The 15980-nt window shown below is 49.6% G+C and overlaps 1 protein-coding gene across 1 annotated transcript in view; it reads left to right on the forward strand.

Moving 5' to 3' along the window:
• Nucleotides 1-1100: 1100 nt before the first annotated feature.
• RAP1GAP2 (RAP1 GTPase activating protein 2) overlaps nucleotides 1101-15980 on the forward strand; it is a 230209-nt gene continuing 215329 nt past the window's right edge. Inside the window, exons 1-2 of the mRNA XM_006863247.1 lie at nucleotides 1101-1174; nucleotides 5713-5748. Coding sequence (XP_006863309.1) covers nucleotides 1131-1174; nucleotides 5713-5748 — 80 coding nt within the window. The 5' untranslated portion in view covers nucleotides 1101-1130. The remainder of the gene's footprint in view (nucleotides 1175-5712; nucleotides 5749-15980) is intronic.

Here is a 15980-nt window from a genome sequence, read left to right on the forward strand (position 1 = left end):
TGACTCCAAAGTTCTAGTTGGAAAGACAAACATCACACAGAAGAGCTGCTGCAGGAAGCCCGTCATTGGTGACCTGGTCCCATCACTTGTCTAGACATTTAAAGGAGCCTGAGAGGCATAGATCTGTGCCATGTCCTATGTGCTGTGTGGGTACATATGATGTATCTTTTGGATGTGTGTACACATGTATATGAACATGTGTGTGTGCATGTGTTTGTGTTGGGATTTGTATATGCGATATCTATGCACCTGTCTCTGTCAGTGCACCTGTATATGAATGCTCATATGTCAGAGAGGGTACATATACTGGTGCGTGACATATATGTGATCATGCATGTGCCCATATATTTGGGTGTGTATATACACACGGGAGTCCTGTTATGGTGCTGTGGGTTAATGCGCCAGACTGCAAAGCTGTTTGAACTGCAAGGTTGGCAGTTCAAGCTCACCAGCTGCTCCTCGGAAACCCTGTACAGGGTCGCTATGGGTCGGAACTGACTTGATGGCACTTAACAACAACAACAACAACATATACACACATGTGCATGCCAGTGTGCCCCTGTGTGTGCATGTACTCCAGTACTTGGGTCTCTGTGTGTGCAGGCGAAATTCTGAATTGGGAGAAGGCTTATTTGGCATTTTCCAGAGATTTTTTGGAGCAGGAAGGCACAGGTCCTTATCTTGGGCAGCCCCAGGGACAGGGTGTGGGGACTCCAATCTCATTGCTCCCTGGGGATCTGCACCAGGTCTTTCCCTCTCAGACCTGGTTGTAGGGCTCCTTTGGCCTCCTTTATTTCTGGGAAGCTGGGCCTGTTTGGGGCCAAGCTGCCAACTTGGGCTGTGGTGCAATCTGCCAGCTGAGCCCCTTCCGGAGCTGTGGGTTCCTCTGGGTGTGGGGAAGCTGCCCTCTGCAACCTCCCCTCCTTGTCTTGGTGCCTCCCGGAGGACAGGACACACCTCCCACCCTTGCAGCCTCACCCACAGGAAGTGCTGGGTGCGCGCAGGCGAGGGGGTGCCTCACCAGGCGCCCTGCCCTACACTAGTGACCTGCAGACCCCACAGCACTACGGCCCTGTCTCGCTAACAGCCCCGGTGACATCGCTGGGACCCAGAACTCTTCAGCCACAACCATGTTTGGCAGGAAGCGCAGCGTCTCCTTTGGGGGCTTCGGATGGTGGGTGTCAGACGGGAGGGTGGCTGGGCACCGGTTGAGTGTTGGTGGCTGCCCGTGAGAACCAAGGGGTCAGGCATGGCCTTTCTGTCTGGGGGGCCTTGGGTTGTGTAGAGATGTATGGTCCTGGGGGTGCAGCAGAGCCTACCTTTTCCTCTGTCCCATAGGCACAGTCTTGTAGCGGTCTAGGAGCTCAGAGCGGACTGCCGATGTGAGCGTGACTGTGTGTGAGTCTGTATCCCTGGGTTCCTAGGTACGTGTGTGCCTGCCTGTGATTTTGTGAGTGCGTGCAAGCCTGCGTGCATATCTGAATATTTGTGATTGTGTGCAACCACATGTGCAAATATCTGAGATTAATTGTGAGTGTGGGTAAGTGTGGGAATGCGGGAGCCTGTATGGGCAGTGGGTGTGCACTTGTGCATGTCTGTGATTGTGACCCTGTGAACAGGCTGTGTGGGAGCCATGTGCCCAGCTGAGTAGGTGTGCCTGTGTGTGTTCCCACGTGTGCACCTGTATGTTTCTGAGGCTCTGCTTCCTGGGTCTGTGTGTGCTCATGTCTGCATGTGTGCCATGCTTGTGACGGGTGGCAGGGAAGTTTGTGACCTTCTGGAACTTTAGGCTGTCTCCTCTCTGAGGGGGTGAGTTGTGAGAGGAGGGACAACCTGTGTCTCCGCAGCTCCTCAGTCCTGCCAGGCTGGCGGCCAGTCTTGTTCTGTCTGAACAGGGACTGTGATCAGTCTCTTGCCTGGCCCTCTGGGTCATCCTTTTGTGCCATTTCTCTTTGGAAAAAAGGAGTGGCTCTTTTCTCCTTTGGGTGGGCCAGGAAGTGGGGAAACTGAGGGCAAAGGCTTGTCTCTGGTTCCCAGCTTCTGGTAGCTTCTGCTCAGCTGGGGCACAGAGTCTAGTGGTTTTCATTATCGGTTTCCTTCCAGCTTCTGGGCTTGGGGCATTATCAAAGACAAAGCTACTCTGTTGGGAGCGGGCGCACAAGGAGTGTCCTAGTGTGGGAGCTGGTGGGTTCATGGGGGATGCCAGAAGGGAGGAAGCAAGGTGGGGAGGAAAGAGGACAGGGAAGAGATGGTCTCTGTTCCTCGGGTTCATTATTGTCTTCCATAGATGTATGGAGTCCTGCGCTGTGGGTTAATGCGTCAGACTGCAAAGCCATTTGAATTGCAAGGTTGGCAGTTCAAGCTCACCAGCTGCTCCTCGGAAACCCTATACAGGGTTGCTATGGGTTGGAATTGACTTAACAGCTCTTAACAACAACAACAACATAAATGTGTAGCATTTCCCTCCTGGCTTTCCCATTTTTGAGAGAGCTTTGCCATCTATTCTATCCCAGAGTGGATTGTGGGTGCTTCGTGTTTGGCAGAGGTGGACAATGAGGCCGAACAATGCCAGAGTGGTGCAGTGTGGCCTAGTGCCTTCCTTTGGGTCCTCCCTGAGGCCTGGACTCCAAGACTGCTTCCTGTGAATGGGGTATAGTAGCAGCAGTGCCTAGGACTCACTGCTCCGGAACCTTGATATAAGAGTGGTCCTAAAAAGTTTGAACCTGGCCAGGTGAGGGGAGGACAGATGTGTGGCCACTCAGGGTTGCTTTGTGGCAAAGAGGGAAGTGAGGAGGAGATCTAGTATGTCTGAGCGACCACCATGTGCTGACCACAGTGTCCACTGGGCTGTGGGTTCCACGCAGTCAGCTGTACCCTGTCTTATTCACCATTGTGAGAACATCTTGGACACTCAGCACAGTGTTTGACACATACATAGTATGTGTTCAGTACATGGCTGCAGTGACTAAGTGAGGTGGCTTGCACATGGTGGGTATTTGGTTGAGGTCCATAGAGTCTTGGTGTGGCACTGTGGGTTAATGTGCTAGACTGCAAAGTCAGTTTGAAATGCAAGGTTGGTGGTTCAAGCTCACCAGTCGCTCCTTGGAAACCCTCTATAGGGTCGCTATGGGTTGGAACCGACTCGACGGCACCTAACAACAACAACAACAACAACATGGAATCTAAGGGCCTTCTGGTGGACTTGAGGGTATGTATAGCAACAGAGAAGTTAGATTGGGATGTGAGTTGGGCATTACTTGGGTATGACTCTCAGCTGGAAAGGGGACTTTGCAGTGCAGTCAGCTGTGGACTAAAATGCAGATTCCTGGTGCCCTACCACTACCACACCTCAGGTGTTGTTGTTGTTGTTAAGTCCGTCGAGTTGATTCCGACCCATAGCGACCCTGTATAGGGTTTCCAAGAGTAGTGATGTTTAAAAAGTGCCATTTGGGTGCAGGCTGAATAACCACTGGCATCAGGGTAGACAGGTGATGAAGGTGAATGGGTCTGGGAGGTAAGAAGGTGCCTGGGAGGACCCAGGACTCTGGTTTCCTAAAAGGGAAAAGCCCAGCTTCACTGCTGTAACTCAGCTCGTCAAAGCCACAGGACCTGCCCTCCTGGGCCACACCCAGCATGGGAACCCTGCAGGCAGGTCATGGGGAAGGTGAGGGCTTAGAGACACAGGGAGGGTACTGGCGGCCACTTCCTCCTTGTCCAAGAATCATGCTCACGTGGGGCCCCTGAGAAGATGTCTGGGGTGCTGTGGGCAGCTAGATGTGACAGAGGAATAGGGGCTGCTGTGACTCCGAGTACTGGCCAGAGCTGACCACATGGAGGTCCAGAGATGGCCCCACCAGCAGTTCAGTCCCCAAGTGCTTCTCTGAGGAACTTGGATGGAACACTTCTCCTCTCTGGGTCTCAGTTTCCCCTTTCTGCTCTACCCACAATGCAGGGATGTCATAAGAACTAAAAGATTGCTTGAGAAAGAGTAAAACAGAGGGCTTATTATTAGAGATTACAATTGTCTAACTCTGGGCTACAGATATTACAGTTGGAGGTGGGAATCTGACTCTTCATCTGGGGTGGGAGAGGTTGTATGGGAGACAGGAGGTTGTTTTTTGTTTTTGTTTTTTTTTTACCAGAGAAGATGGGCAACCCAGAGTGAGCTCCTTGAACACCAGTAATGGTGGTCCCAAGGAAGAGGTCCAGGAAAGAGTGTGGGAAAGAAGCGAGGAGGGACCTAGACCAGCAACTTTGGGTGGGGTTTGTTTTGCTGTTGAGCCCTGTGGTCAGAAGGTGCTAGAAACTTACTCAGAGTGAAAGAATCCCTCCCTTAGTCCAGGGTTTGGTGCTGACTGTGTTATCAGTACTGACAGCTTGTGACTGCTACCGCAGTCCCATGTCCACAATGTGTGACCCCTGGTGCTTTGCTTCTCCCCATGCTGGCCTCGTTTGTCATTTGCCTAAGATGGCTAGCCGGGATTGGCTGAAAGAACCTGGAGGTGGGGTGATTTTGGTGATGCTGGTGACACTGGTGATGATGACTTCATTGATAATGATGACATTAGTGATGATTAGAAACAGATGGTAACAGTTGGTGCTACAGGTGATGATAGTGATGGGCTGGTGGTGTGGACAGAGATGGTGACTTTAGTGGTGGCAGTAACACTGCTAGTAATTAGGACACTGATGATGACCGGGAAAGTGGCAGTGGGTATGTGAGCACGACACTGATGTTGATGTGACGCAGGTGGTGGTGATACAGTGAGTGATGGCAGTGTAGGCAGTGTGTAACACTGGTGGTGATGAGTACATTGGTGGTGGTGACAATGATGCTGGCAGGAGTTGTTGTGTACAGGTAGCGGTGGTGGCACTGATGGTGAGGGTGACATTGAGAGTAAACTGGCGGTGGTCACCCCTAAACAAGAGTAGCCACAAACAGAAGTGGGAAATTGCCCACCTCTGTGACTCTAGAGAAGGGGACAGGGCTTCTGTTACCATCCATAAGGGCTGGCATATGCCAGGGGTAAAAATAGAAGCTTAGCTAGCAGGGCTGCCTTGTCTTCAAGTGAGGGTGGGCGCAGGCTGGGGGTGGAGGAGCTGGCATCCAGGACTGTCTGCAGCAGATGTGATCTTCCCTGCTCTCAAACTGTCTGATGGAGCCCACCTGCAGGTTCATGCTAGAACCTGCTGTCAGGGTCTGTCCCAGGAATGGGGTCTGCCTCCTTGTGTGGACTGGCAGCAAACTGCGGAGGAGGGTCTCTGGTGCAGGGGATACTTGCACATTCCTTAAACAGAAGTCCAAGGGTATCAGTGTGTTTATTAGCCAGCTGTTAGTGGCTGGGCTGTAGTCTTTCTGTGGAATTGGAGGTGATGAAGGGAAAGGTCATGTACAAAGTACTTAAGACTCTTGAGTCTGGAGTTGAATACCTGGATTCAGACTGGGTAAGGGATTTTACCCTTAGAAACGTCAGTCAGTTTCTTTATCTCTAAAATGGGGAGGATAATGTGTAGTCCCAGCCCTCTCAGAGCTTACAGTCCTCCCCTTCCTGAACTGGAGGTGAACTTCCTCCCCCCGATAGCAGCTGTCCCCTACTGTACCCTGGCAGTCTGGTGGTCTGGCTGGCCCAGGGACTCCTCCCCTGCAGATGCCAGGTGAGAGGGAGATTTCAGCCCTGGTGCTAACTGAAGCCCCTGCTTTTTTCTTGGCAGGATCGACAAGACCATGCTGGCGAGTCTGAAGGTCAAGTAAGTAGCTACTTCCTGTTCTGTAAAAGTCAGATGTGATTGCTGACCGGAGCACCTCTGGGGCCCTGCTTCCCCTCACGCTGTGGGAAAAAAGTGGGGCTGTCATTCGTGCCACACTCTCCATCTGAGCCTGGGCGGCTTCCAGACGGGAGAAGGCTGGACCAGGCTCCTGATTCTCGCAGAAGCAGCAGGCACTGGGCTAGTTAGAATCTGCGTGCTGGATGTGACTTGCAGGTCACAAACTCGGGTGTAAGAAAGATAACTGTATTTTCTATTACCTTAATTTCTATTTGTAGCCTCAATCCCACTTCCCTGAAAAATTGTGAACCTCACAAAATGCCCTGGCATCAGTGTGTGTGTGTGTCAACTGGTCACTGGATCATCTATCATGCTGGCCATTGTGATCCTGGGCCTCTCTGAGACCTTCCTGCCAGACTCAGGGTCTGGGAATTATTCAGGGAGAGAGTCCATGATTTTGACTGCCTCAGTTTACCAGGTGTCGGCTGATCTGAACAGGCACACCTCTCTCCTAGAACCCCAGACCTCCTGTACTTCTCCACCTTTGTTCCTTTTCCCTTCACGTTTCTGTCCGAGCCATTTTGTCTGTATCCTGATCCTGTTCCTCCTTAAAGACGTAACAAAAGTCTATCCTACTTCTGTCTGCATCCCTCCCTTGGGACAGGGAGACAGCTGCTAGCCAGCTGCTCCAGTTGAGTGAATTTAAAGGGAGAGAGTTTCAAGGAGGAAAAAAGATCATTGGTCTCGTGCTCAAAATATTATCCTGTTATGTGTGAATTGGAGTCCTGGTGTGGCGCTGTAGGATAAGCACTAGGCTGTTAACCGCAAGGTCAGTTGTTCAAACCCACCAGCTGCTCCTATGAAATCCTATACAGGGTCACTAAGAGTCAGAACCGACTCAATAGCACTCACCACCACCACCATCACCACACATGAATTAGCTCGTGCATGAAAAATCCTCCAAGTAAGTTGCCCTTCTTCAGAGGCATTTTGTGTGGTCATAACTTCCCCATCTCTGGTTTTCTCTCCATCAATGCCATTCAGTTGCCAGTACTGACCACCTCTCTTCTGGGTACAGGTCACTGGGCAAGACACAGCCAACCTTGAAGGTTTACATAGAAGGGTGCTGAAACAAGAAACTGCCCACTCTGCTTTGTTCTACTCAGATGGGTGGGGGTGGGGGGTTAGCAGGGCTGGATTGGAGAGGACTGTCATGGCCTCTGAGAACATTTTGTGTTTCTGCAGAGCAGATGCCGGCGTGCAGTGATAACGGTCCTGGAAGACTACCAGGAGGATGCGGTTCTTAAGTAGCTCTTGCAGATAAAGAGGGACAGTAGGCTCACCAGCTTGCTGTTGGGAATGAGGCCTTAGTGGGGTTTTGGGGTATCCAAAGAGCAGCCTGGGAGTTCAGGCACTGGGTAAGGGGTATTGGTGGTTTGGGGTGATATGTAGGACTCTGTTCTCAGTTTTTCTTGGTTAAGTTTCTTTTGATTCCAGGCCTGGTTAAGCAAAAGACTTAATTTATGGAAACGGTCCCAGGAGACCAAGGGGAACCTAAGAAGGGTTGAAGCAGGACCTGGAAACCTGTAGGTCTCACTTGTGCTCAGTATATATTTGCTGAATGAATCAATCAGGTACGGCCCATGGCATGCAGGTAGAGGGATGGAGGCAGGGTCCAGCTTGGTCCAGGGTCCCCATCTGCTGTATTTGAGCCATAGTAAGACTAGACCTGCACAGAGAGGTGAATGTAGGGAGTCAGAGCTAGGTTCTGGGGTTTGCTTATGGAAGTTCCTGGACTAGTATTTGGAGGGAGTCCTGGTGTGGCACTGTGGGTGAATGAGCTGGACTGCAAAGTCGGTTTGAACTGCAAGGTTGGAAGTTCAAGCTCACCAGTTGCTCCTTGAAAACCCTCTACAGGGTTGCTATGGGTCGGAACTGACTTGATGGCACTTAACAACAACCTGAGCTCAGCAGACTTGTGGTGTGGTGTTGTAAGATCAACACTGGACTGCAAACCACAAGGTCAGCAATTCAAATCTCCTTGGAAACCTGATATAGGGTCGCTAAGAGTCAGAAGTGACCGACAGACTTGACAGTATTTAACAACCTGAGCTCCGAGCCTGAGGTCCCTTCTTTCCGTCCTTTTTCTGCCCACTTTTCTCCCTCCCCAGAGACCTTTACTTTCTTGCTAAAGAATGAGCGGTATATGTGTGCTGTATGGGCTGGTAGGCCCTGGTCTGGGTTTAGCCACCTGCGATGACCATTGTGTTTGGAGACTGGCCATTGTGCCTGCAGTCTGTCACCACTGCTAGGAGTGCAAATCATATATACCTATGATGATGGAGAAATCTAGAATTCATTGCCTTATAGGAAAATGATCCAACTTTTAAATTGGATGATCCCAAGGAATGGCATCTCTGAATGGAGAGAAGGCGTGTGCTGAGACATAGGACTGATCGTGCCCTCTGACTTCTGCAGGAGAGGGAGGGAGAGGGCCAGGGGAGCTGTCTCCAACAGCCTAGGGTACTATGGCTTGGCCATAAGATACCATACATAACTACCTTTACTCTAAGCTCCAGGATTCAAAATCCTATTAGAAATGAGGTGGTCACTCAGGGCAAGAGCAGACAGTGTGTTTCAGTGTAGCTTCCTTTGATCCCTGGAGTTCCTGATGGGAACTCCATACAGAATGATGGGAACTTGGCTAGATCTAGGAAACTCAATTTCCTGCTATGCCATAGCTCTTTAAAACTTGGAACTTCCATCCCTATTCTGCAAGAATTATAAAAAAATCTAAGTGATTGCTTTTACAAACATCTGCCTCTCCTGATTTTCTTTGTATTTAGCAAAAGCACATTTTCATCTTAAGGGAAGAAAGCAGTGTCTGTGTCCTCATGTTCCTGAGCCAAGTCTCTACTCCAGCTTTCTAGCCTACTTTCTGAATAACCCATTTCTTTATCGTTCAATGAAATAGCTAATTTAAATGGAATGACTTTTTCATGCATGACTTAGATATTGAGTTTGGATGAGGACCAATCCATTTCTCCACCTTTGGCCATCATGTCTTTGCTTCCTGTGGATTACTAGAATCCTTGAGGTATCCCAAAGTCCTTTTGGGGCTGAGAGTTTGCCACAGCTTTCAAGGACAGGAGGACCTTGATGTCTTAGGGGTAAAGGGCTGGCTGAGTTCAACAAACATCTACAGTCTAAGGCCAGTGCTGAACTCAGAGGTTGGTGGAAAAACAAAGATGGAAAAGGTTGTTTCTACTCATGAAAGCTTACACTGGGATGGCTTCACAGACAGCCCACTGCAATTGAATGTGACGGGTGCTAGCAGAGGTGCCCTCCGAGAAGGTGGAGGAGGGCTTCCTGGAGATTTGGTGATGCCTGTGCTGAGTCTCCAAGGATGAGTGAGGACAGTCCAGAGAAGCGGGAAAAACTCCCAGGCTGCAGCAGCTGCGCACACCAAGGCAGTGAGACATGAAACAGCTCGGTGTGGGAGGGACTCCTGAGCAGTTATTATCCAACAGAAAATGGCGGTGGGGACACGGGGAAGGCTGGGCCACAGCTAGGCGGGCTCTGTGGCTTGGTCCTCGGGGTGACGGGAAACCATCCAAGGACTTTAGCCAGGGTAGTCACTTGGTCAGATTGGTGTTGGGGTGACCCTCTGGGGCCATTGGCTGTCTGATTGGAGGGGCCAGAGAGAAGATGGGAGGCTGTCTGAGGAGAGGGACAGTGGGGTTGGAGAGAGTGGACAGGACTTGGGGAGCTCTCAAGGAATGGACTTGCCAGCTTGAAGCTGATTTGGATGTGGGGGTGAGGGTGAAGGAGGGGTCCAGATAGCAATTCCCAGGTTTTTGAGTGAGCCCCCAGGTGGCTCCAGCAGTTTGGGGGAGTGGGTAGAAAGTAGAAAGACATTCATTGTCTCTCTTTCTACTCTCTCCTCCTGGGCAATTGGCTTAGCTCTTGACCCTTGTACTTACTGTCTTGCAGAGGGGCACCAAGGAGAGGAGCAGTAGCTTGTGTGTGTGTATGGGGGCAGATACAAGTGCAGCTGGCCGGCCTGGGCACACAGGGATGCTACTTTTCAGGGATCTCCAGCTGGTCTGAGCGGAGCACCCCTGTTTCTGTCTCTAGTGCCAGGTCCTGACTCACTGGTTTCTTGTGGATGGGCCCCTGTGCTTGAGAGCTGAGTTGGAGGTATGCATGTGTAGGCATGTGTGTGCATATGTAGGCATGTGTGTGCATGTGTAGGCATGTGTATGTACTTGCCCATGCAGTGGACATGAGCTCTGAGGGCCCATATGAGTTCTTATAGGATGCCTTTTTTGGCTTTAGCAAGTTCCTATGGTAACCACGAACATGTCTGTTTTAGGATCTGGAGTTGCGAGGTGTGAGTGGCTACAGGGAGAAGCAGGGCGGGCGGGCGCTTAGCTGGCAATTGGGCTGTGGCCTAATTTCATTGCCAGGCACTGGGGACGAACCTGGAGGTACCATTTGCCAGACAACCAGGCCTGCAAACTCCGGGGTCCTGAGTGTTCCTAACCCTCACCATGCCCAGGAAGCCCTGGTGAGTCCCTGCTCTGATTTCTTAATGGACTTGTGTCCTGTGGCTGATGGGTAGGCAAGGAGCTAGGTGAGCAGCCCTGGCCAGTAGGCGCTGGTGATGGGGCTGTTCTGAGTTGGGACAGCTGGTAGCAGGAGGGGCTCTTCTATTCCTGGAGCTCCTTGTGGCTGGTGATGCTGAGTGGTCCCAGGGGACACGGAAACTGTTAGTGTGCAGGGTAAGGGCAGGAATGCAGGAGACTAGGATGCAGATGGGATAGCTTGTCACCCACCAGGCTAGCCCAGCTATCTCTGGGGGTGTCTGCCACCCCAGCTGACTCCCTGGGGAATCCTCATGGACTCCAGGTCTCTGGCTGAGCACTTGGCCTTTCCCACAGGTTTCTCCCAGGCCGGAAGGTCTGCTGGCTTGGCCTGGATAGGAAGGCTCATGTCCTGTGGAAGAGGAGGCCAGAGGATACTATCCACCAGGGACTGGGGACAGATTGCTCTTGCTGTACTTTGAGAGAAAGGGTCTTGACTCCCCAGATTACACTGACCCCCTAGGGGCTTCCTGATAGACAGGGGCCCGGGTCGGTGTTAGTGGCTGGGAGAGGGCAGCTGCTCTCTTCTCCAGTGGCTCCTCTGGGGTTGGTACAGGGGAGGGGATAGACTATCAGAAGGATGCCATGGTCCCTTGGGCTTGTTCTGGAAGCCCCATCAGGCACTCCCTCTGTCTCTGTGGGAGGCCTGGGGAAATCTATGTAAAAGGACACTGCTGCAGGCTTGTTGGGTCTAGCTCTGGCTCTAGGTTTCCAGGAAAGGGCAAGGGGAACTAGGAAGGGGAGGATGTTCGGTGTTCTTTCCTTTCTGGAAGGCAGAATCCAGACTCTAATTGCTGACAGCTTTCCTAGGGAGAAGGGAAAATAGGAGAGACTCCCAGTTCTCTTGAGTCCTTGAATTTTAGGGCTTGAGGTCAAAAAGTTGAATTAACCACTGTGTGAATTCCATGTGCTGACTCATAGTTTTGTCAGGCGTCTACTGAGTGGTCCAGCCCTATCTTTGGCACCCTCCCCCAGCCCTGAGACCTAAACAGGGCCAGTTCCCTTTTCTCTGAGAACTCCTTAGCTATCAGGAGGTGGCTCTTGTGCCCAGAATCTTCTCTTGCCCTGGCCAATCATCCTAGCCCCGTTGGCTGTGTTGGGGTTTCCTCATTGCCTGGAAGGTTTTTTTTTGGGAAGGGCTCAGTTCTTCCTGGCTCCATCTCAAAGCTAGGCCAGATGGGTTGACTTGTGCAGCCTGTGGGAGTCTCAGGAACATGAGGATGGGTCCTAGATGTCACAGGTTTTAACTTCTTTATAAGGAAACTGAGACCCCAAAAGTGGGTATTTCTAACTTGAGTTAGCACAGCATCAAGGTGGCTGGTGCAGAACCAGAGTGTGGAGAGACCAGCGCTTACCTTTCTTCTTGCTTCTCCGTCAGACGCTCCATCTTCATTGTTTCTGACCTCATCTCTTCCTACTATAAAGACAGACCTGGATGCAGCCCTCGGGCTTAGCTTCTAGGGGTGCTGACAAGTCCATGTCTTGTTAGTATGGTGGATAGCCGCTGCCCAGCACCAGTCCTCAGCGCTCTGTAGCCATCGGCCCGTTTCATCAGATCCTCTTTCTAAGAAGAGCTGGAAATACGGGTTTTTAGGTACAATCTTGACAGTGAACTGAAAAACAAAAAACAAAAAAACCCAACAAAAGAAACCAAAGCAAAGCCTAAAAATAAAAAGACAAAAAACCTACCCTACGTTCTAAGTTTGGTCCAGGTGGTTCCATGTGCTACCTCTGCACTGGGTGGGCGACCACTCTCAGGTCTGGGCTTCCTGGGGTTGATTCCTGAACCCCTTAAACCCAGGTCACGCAGCTCCCACCCCCATCATCAGCCGCTGACTGTTCATTTCCGGACAGAGGTCTGGCCTCACAGTGAGCCTTTCTCCCTTACAAATCCAGCTCTGTGGCTATCACCTAGCCTGAGAAGTCTGAGTCACAGGTTTGGTTCTCGTAGGCCCTTCTCCCTGCTCTTCCACCTCCTGGTTTAGGCCCATTATCTCCTGCCCAGACGGTGACAAAGGCTCCCTAATTAACCTCCTCCTCTGTCCCTGCCAGCTCTGACTAATTCATCATCCTTCCTCCCTGTTCCGTAGGGGCTGGCCCTCAGCACCGATGGTGGTGCAGGCTTCTTCCCGGAACCATGCCCCCCACCACAACCAGGATTTCTCAACCTCGCCATAATTGGCCACTGGGGCCAGATATTCTCTGTTGTGGGGGAGATGTCCTAGGCTTTGTATGGTATTTAGCAGAATCTCTAACTTCTACCTGCTAGATGCCACAACCTACTCCCTACCAAAATGTCTGTTATTGTTAAGTGGCATCAAGTCACTTCCAATCCATAGCTAACCTGTATAGAGTGTCTAAGGAGTAACTGGTGAGCTTGAACCACCAACCTTGCAGTTCAAACCGACTCCGCAGTCCAGCACATTAGCCCACAGTGCCACACCAGGTTTAGGCACAGTCAGATTTCCTGGGGCAGGGGCATGTGATCCCCCATCCTCAGAGGACTGATCCACTAGGCTCATTTTGCAGCATTCTAAAATAAAGTGAAGAAAAGGATGCCGCTGGCAAACTCCATCTTAGTGGTTTGTTCCCGGACAAAGGCCGCCTGTACTTTATCCTGACTCTCACTTACTACCTGGGTGACCTTGGGTAAGTTACCTAACCTCTCTATGTCTTAGTAGATTTCTGACTTCCCCCCTTACAACCTTTAGCTCTGCGTGGCATTGCTTACTATTTACTGCCTGATTCTTTCCAGCCTGGATGCCTTTGTTTTTGCTGCTTCCCCTGCATGAAGGGCTTTTACTTTTCTTCCGTCAGAATCGCTTGTTGACATTCCACCCATCCTTCCAGGAGGAGCCTAGATGCTGCTTCTTCCATGGCCCACCCCACTCTCCATCAGAATGAAGCGTCCCGTTCCTGCTCCTGGAGCAACTAGGGTCCCATTTAGCTCCCCCTGCCCTGGGTGGCACAAATGGTTTGTGTTTGTTTACTAATCTGATGGCTGGTAATTTGTTGCGGAAGAAAGGCCTGGCCAACCGCTTCCCTAAATATGGTTGTTGTTAGTTGTAGTTAAGTTGATCCTGACTTCATGGCGACTCATGGTGTGTCAGAGTAGGACTGATTTTCCATAAGGTGGACCTTTCAGAAGCAGCCAAAAAAAAACTTAATGGAGCAGGTATATTATGTAACACATATGGCGGCCATGAGTTTGAATCAAAGGCAACAGGTTTATTTTGTTAATTTTTACTGTGACTTGAGTGACGGTTTACAGATAAGATCACCGTTTTTCATTCAACAAATCACACACTTTGTTTCATCTCAGTGATTGCAATTCCCTCCATGCAACAACAGTTATCCCACTTCCTCCCTGTGCTTCCTGTTTCTGTTCCACTCACCTTCTGATCCCTTCTCAATTCGTCACTAGGTAAACGTTGACCATTCCATGGTGAGGATACCTTACTAGTGTTAGAGTCCCCTATGCTACTTGGCTGAATATGAGGCCATGAGGGTGAGTTCCTTTCCAGACCTGAAGGGTGGTCAAGAGCCGTGGTCTCAAGTTCCTCCACTTCCTTTCTGACCCGTTTTTTAAAAAAACAGTTTTGAGTTTTATTCCATACTTTGCCCCACTCTATCCAGGACCTTCTAATGTGTTATGTTCCCTTTCAGAGCAGTTGGTAGTAGTGGCCCAGCACCGTCTGGTTCTTCTTGTCTCAGAATTGTGGAGACTGATGGTCACATGTTCCATTGGACGAATTGATTCCAAGCCTTTTAAGTTCTCATTACTCTTCTTCTTCCACATATGGAGAGACCAATAGTTACACCTTAAATGGCTGCTCATGAGCTTTTATGATCCCAGATGCTACTCATCAAAGCAGGATGTAGAACATTGTCTTTGTGGACTATGTTATGCCAGTTGACCTTAGTGTCCCCTGAGACTATGGTCCTGAGCCCATGTACCCAGTAATTTATTACCTTAAAGTGTTTGATGATATCTAAGATGCTTTCATCATTTTGCCCACTGTATGCTCCACACATTCATAGTTGTGTTTGCAGCAAAGGTAAATTTGTTGTTGTTGTGAAGTGCCATCGAGTTGGTTCCGACCCATAGTGACCCTGTATAGGGTTTCCAAGGAGCAGCTGGTGAGCTTGAACCACTGACCTTGCAGTTCAAATGGCATTGCAGTCTGGCGCATTAACCCACAGCGCCACACCAGGACTCCTGGGTAGGTTCAAACTGCTGACCCCTATTAGATGATCACAAGCATCAACTACTGGAAAATCTTAGAACATTTCATAAAGAATGGTTCTGGTCACCAATTGCTCCAGGCAGAACCCGCAGGGATGAGACCAGATCACGTACCATGAAGTGTTAAAGCTCTTAGGGAGGTTAAGAAGCGAAAAATCAGTCATACTGCTCATTATGAGTCAAAGGTAAATACCCATGTACAAATATCCTCTTTCAAATCCTTATACATTTGTGTGTGTACTACCACTTTCCCTCCCATACCCATTCAGCCTGTGTATCTGCCCATGTATCTACTCACAAAACACTGTTGTTACAAGGTTGTGTATATGACACTATTTACCACTATGCCCTCCTGTGTCTTCACCATTCTTTTTCATTCTTCTGCCAACCTCCCTCTTCTTGTACATTGCTCTCCCTGTCACCCAAATTATCATGTGTCTACATCTAGTCAGTGAATTATCTCCCTTCCCTCCCACCCCTGATAACCTTCAAAGAATATTTCTTTTAGCACGAAAGCATTTTCTGGAGATTGTACAATAGTTGTCTCATACAATATTTGTCTTTTTGTGATTGAGTAATTTCACTCAGCATAATGTCCTCTAGGTTCATTCATGTTCTGAGGGGTTTCACAGAGTCATTGTTATTCTTCACCATTGCGTAGTATTCCATTATGTGTGTATCCAAGTTTGTTTAACCATTCTTCTGTTGATGGGCATTTCAGCTGTCTCCATCTTTTTGCTGTTGTGAATTGTGCTGTGATGAACATTAGTGTGCATAAATCTACTCATGTCCTGGCTCTTATTTCTTGTGGCCATGTGCCAAGTAGGGAGATTGCTGGGTCATATAGTATTTGTATTTCTTGCTTTCTAAGGAAGCGCCATACTGTTTTCCACAATGGTTGTACCTTTTTACAGTCCTACCAGCAATGTAGGAGGGTCCCAGTCTCTCCACACCCTCACTGGCATCTGTATATATATTTTTTTTTTTAACTTTGCATTAATGCTGATGTGAGATGATATCTCATTGTTGTTTTGATTTGCATCTCCTCTCTAATTGGCTTAAATGATACTGAACATTTTTTCATCTTGCTTTTTGGCTGCTTGAATGTTTTCCTTGGTGAACTGACTGTTCATGTCTTCTGCCAGTTTGTTAACTGGGTGGTTTGTCTTTTTCTTGTAGAGCTGTTGTAGTTTTTCTTTTTTTAAATATAAACTTCAGAGTTTACTCCATTGTCTGATATATCATTAAAAAATATTTCCTTAGTGTGTGGGCTATCGTTTGGTGAAATCTTCTGATGTGCGTAAGTGTCTAATTTTTAGGAG

The sequence above is a fragment of the Chrysochloris asiatica genome, unplaced genomic scaffold (assembly GCF_000296735.1).
Source record: "Chrysochloris asiatica unplaced genomic scaffold, ChrAsi1.0 scaffold00054, whole genome shotgun sequence".
Taxonomy (NCBI): domain Eukaryota; kingdom Metazoa; phylum Chordata; class Mammalia; order Afrosoricida; family Chrysochloridae; genus Chrysochloris; species Chrysochloris asiatica.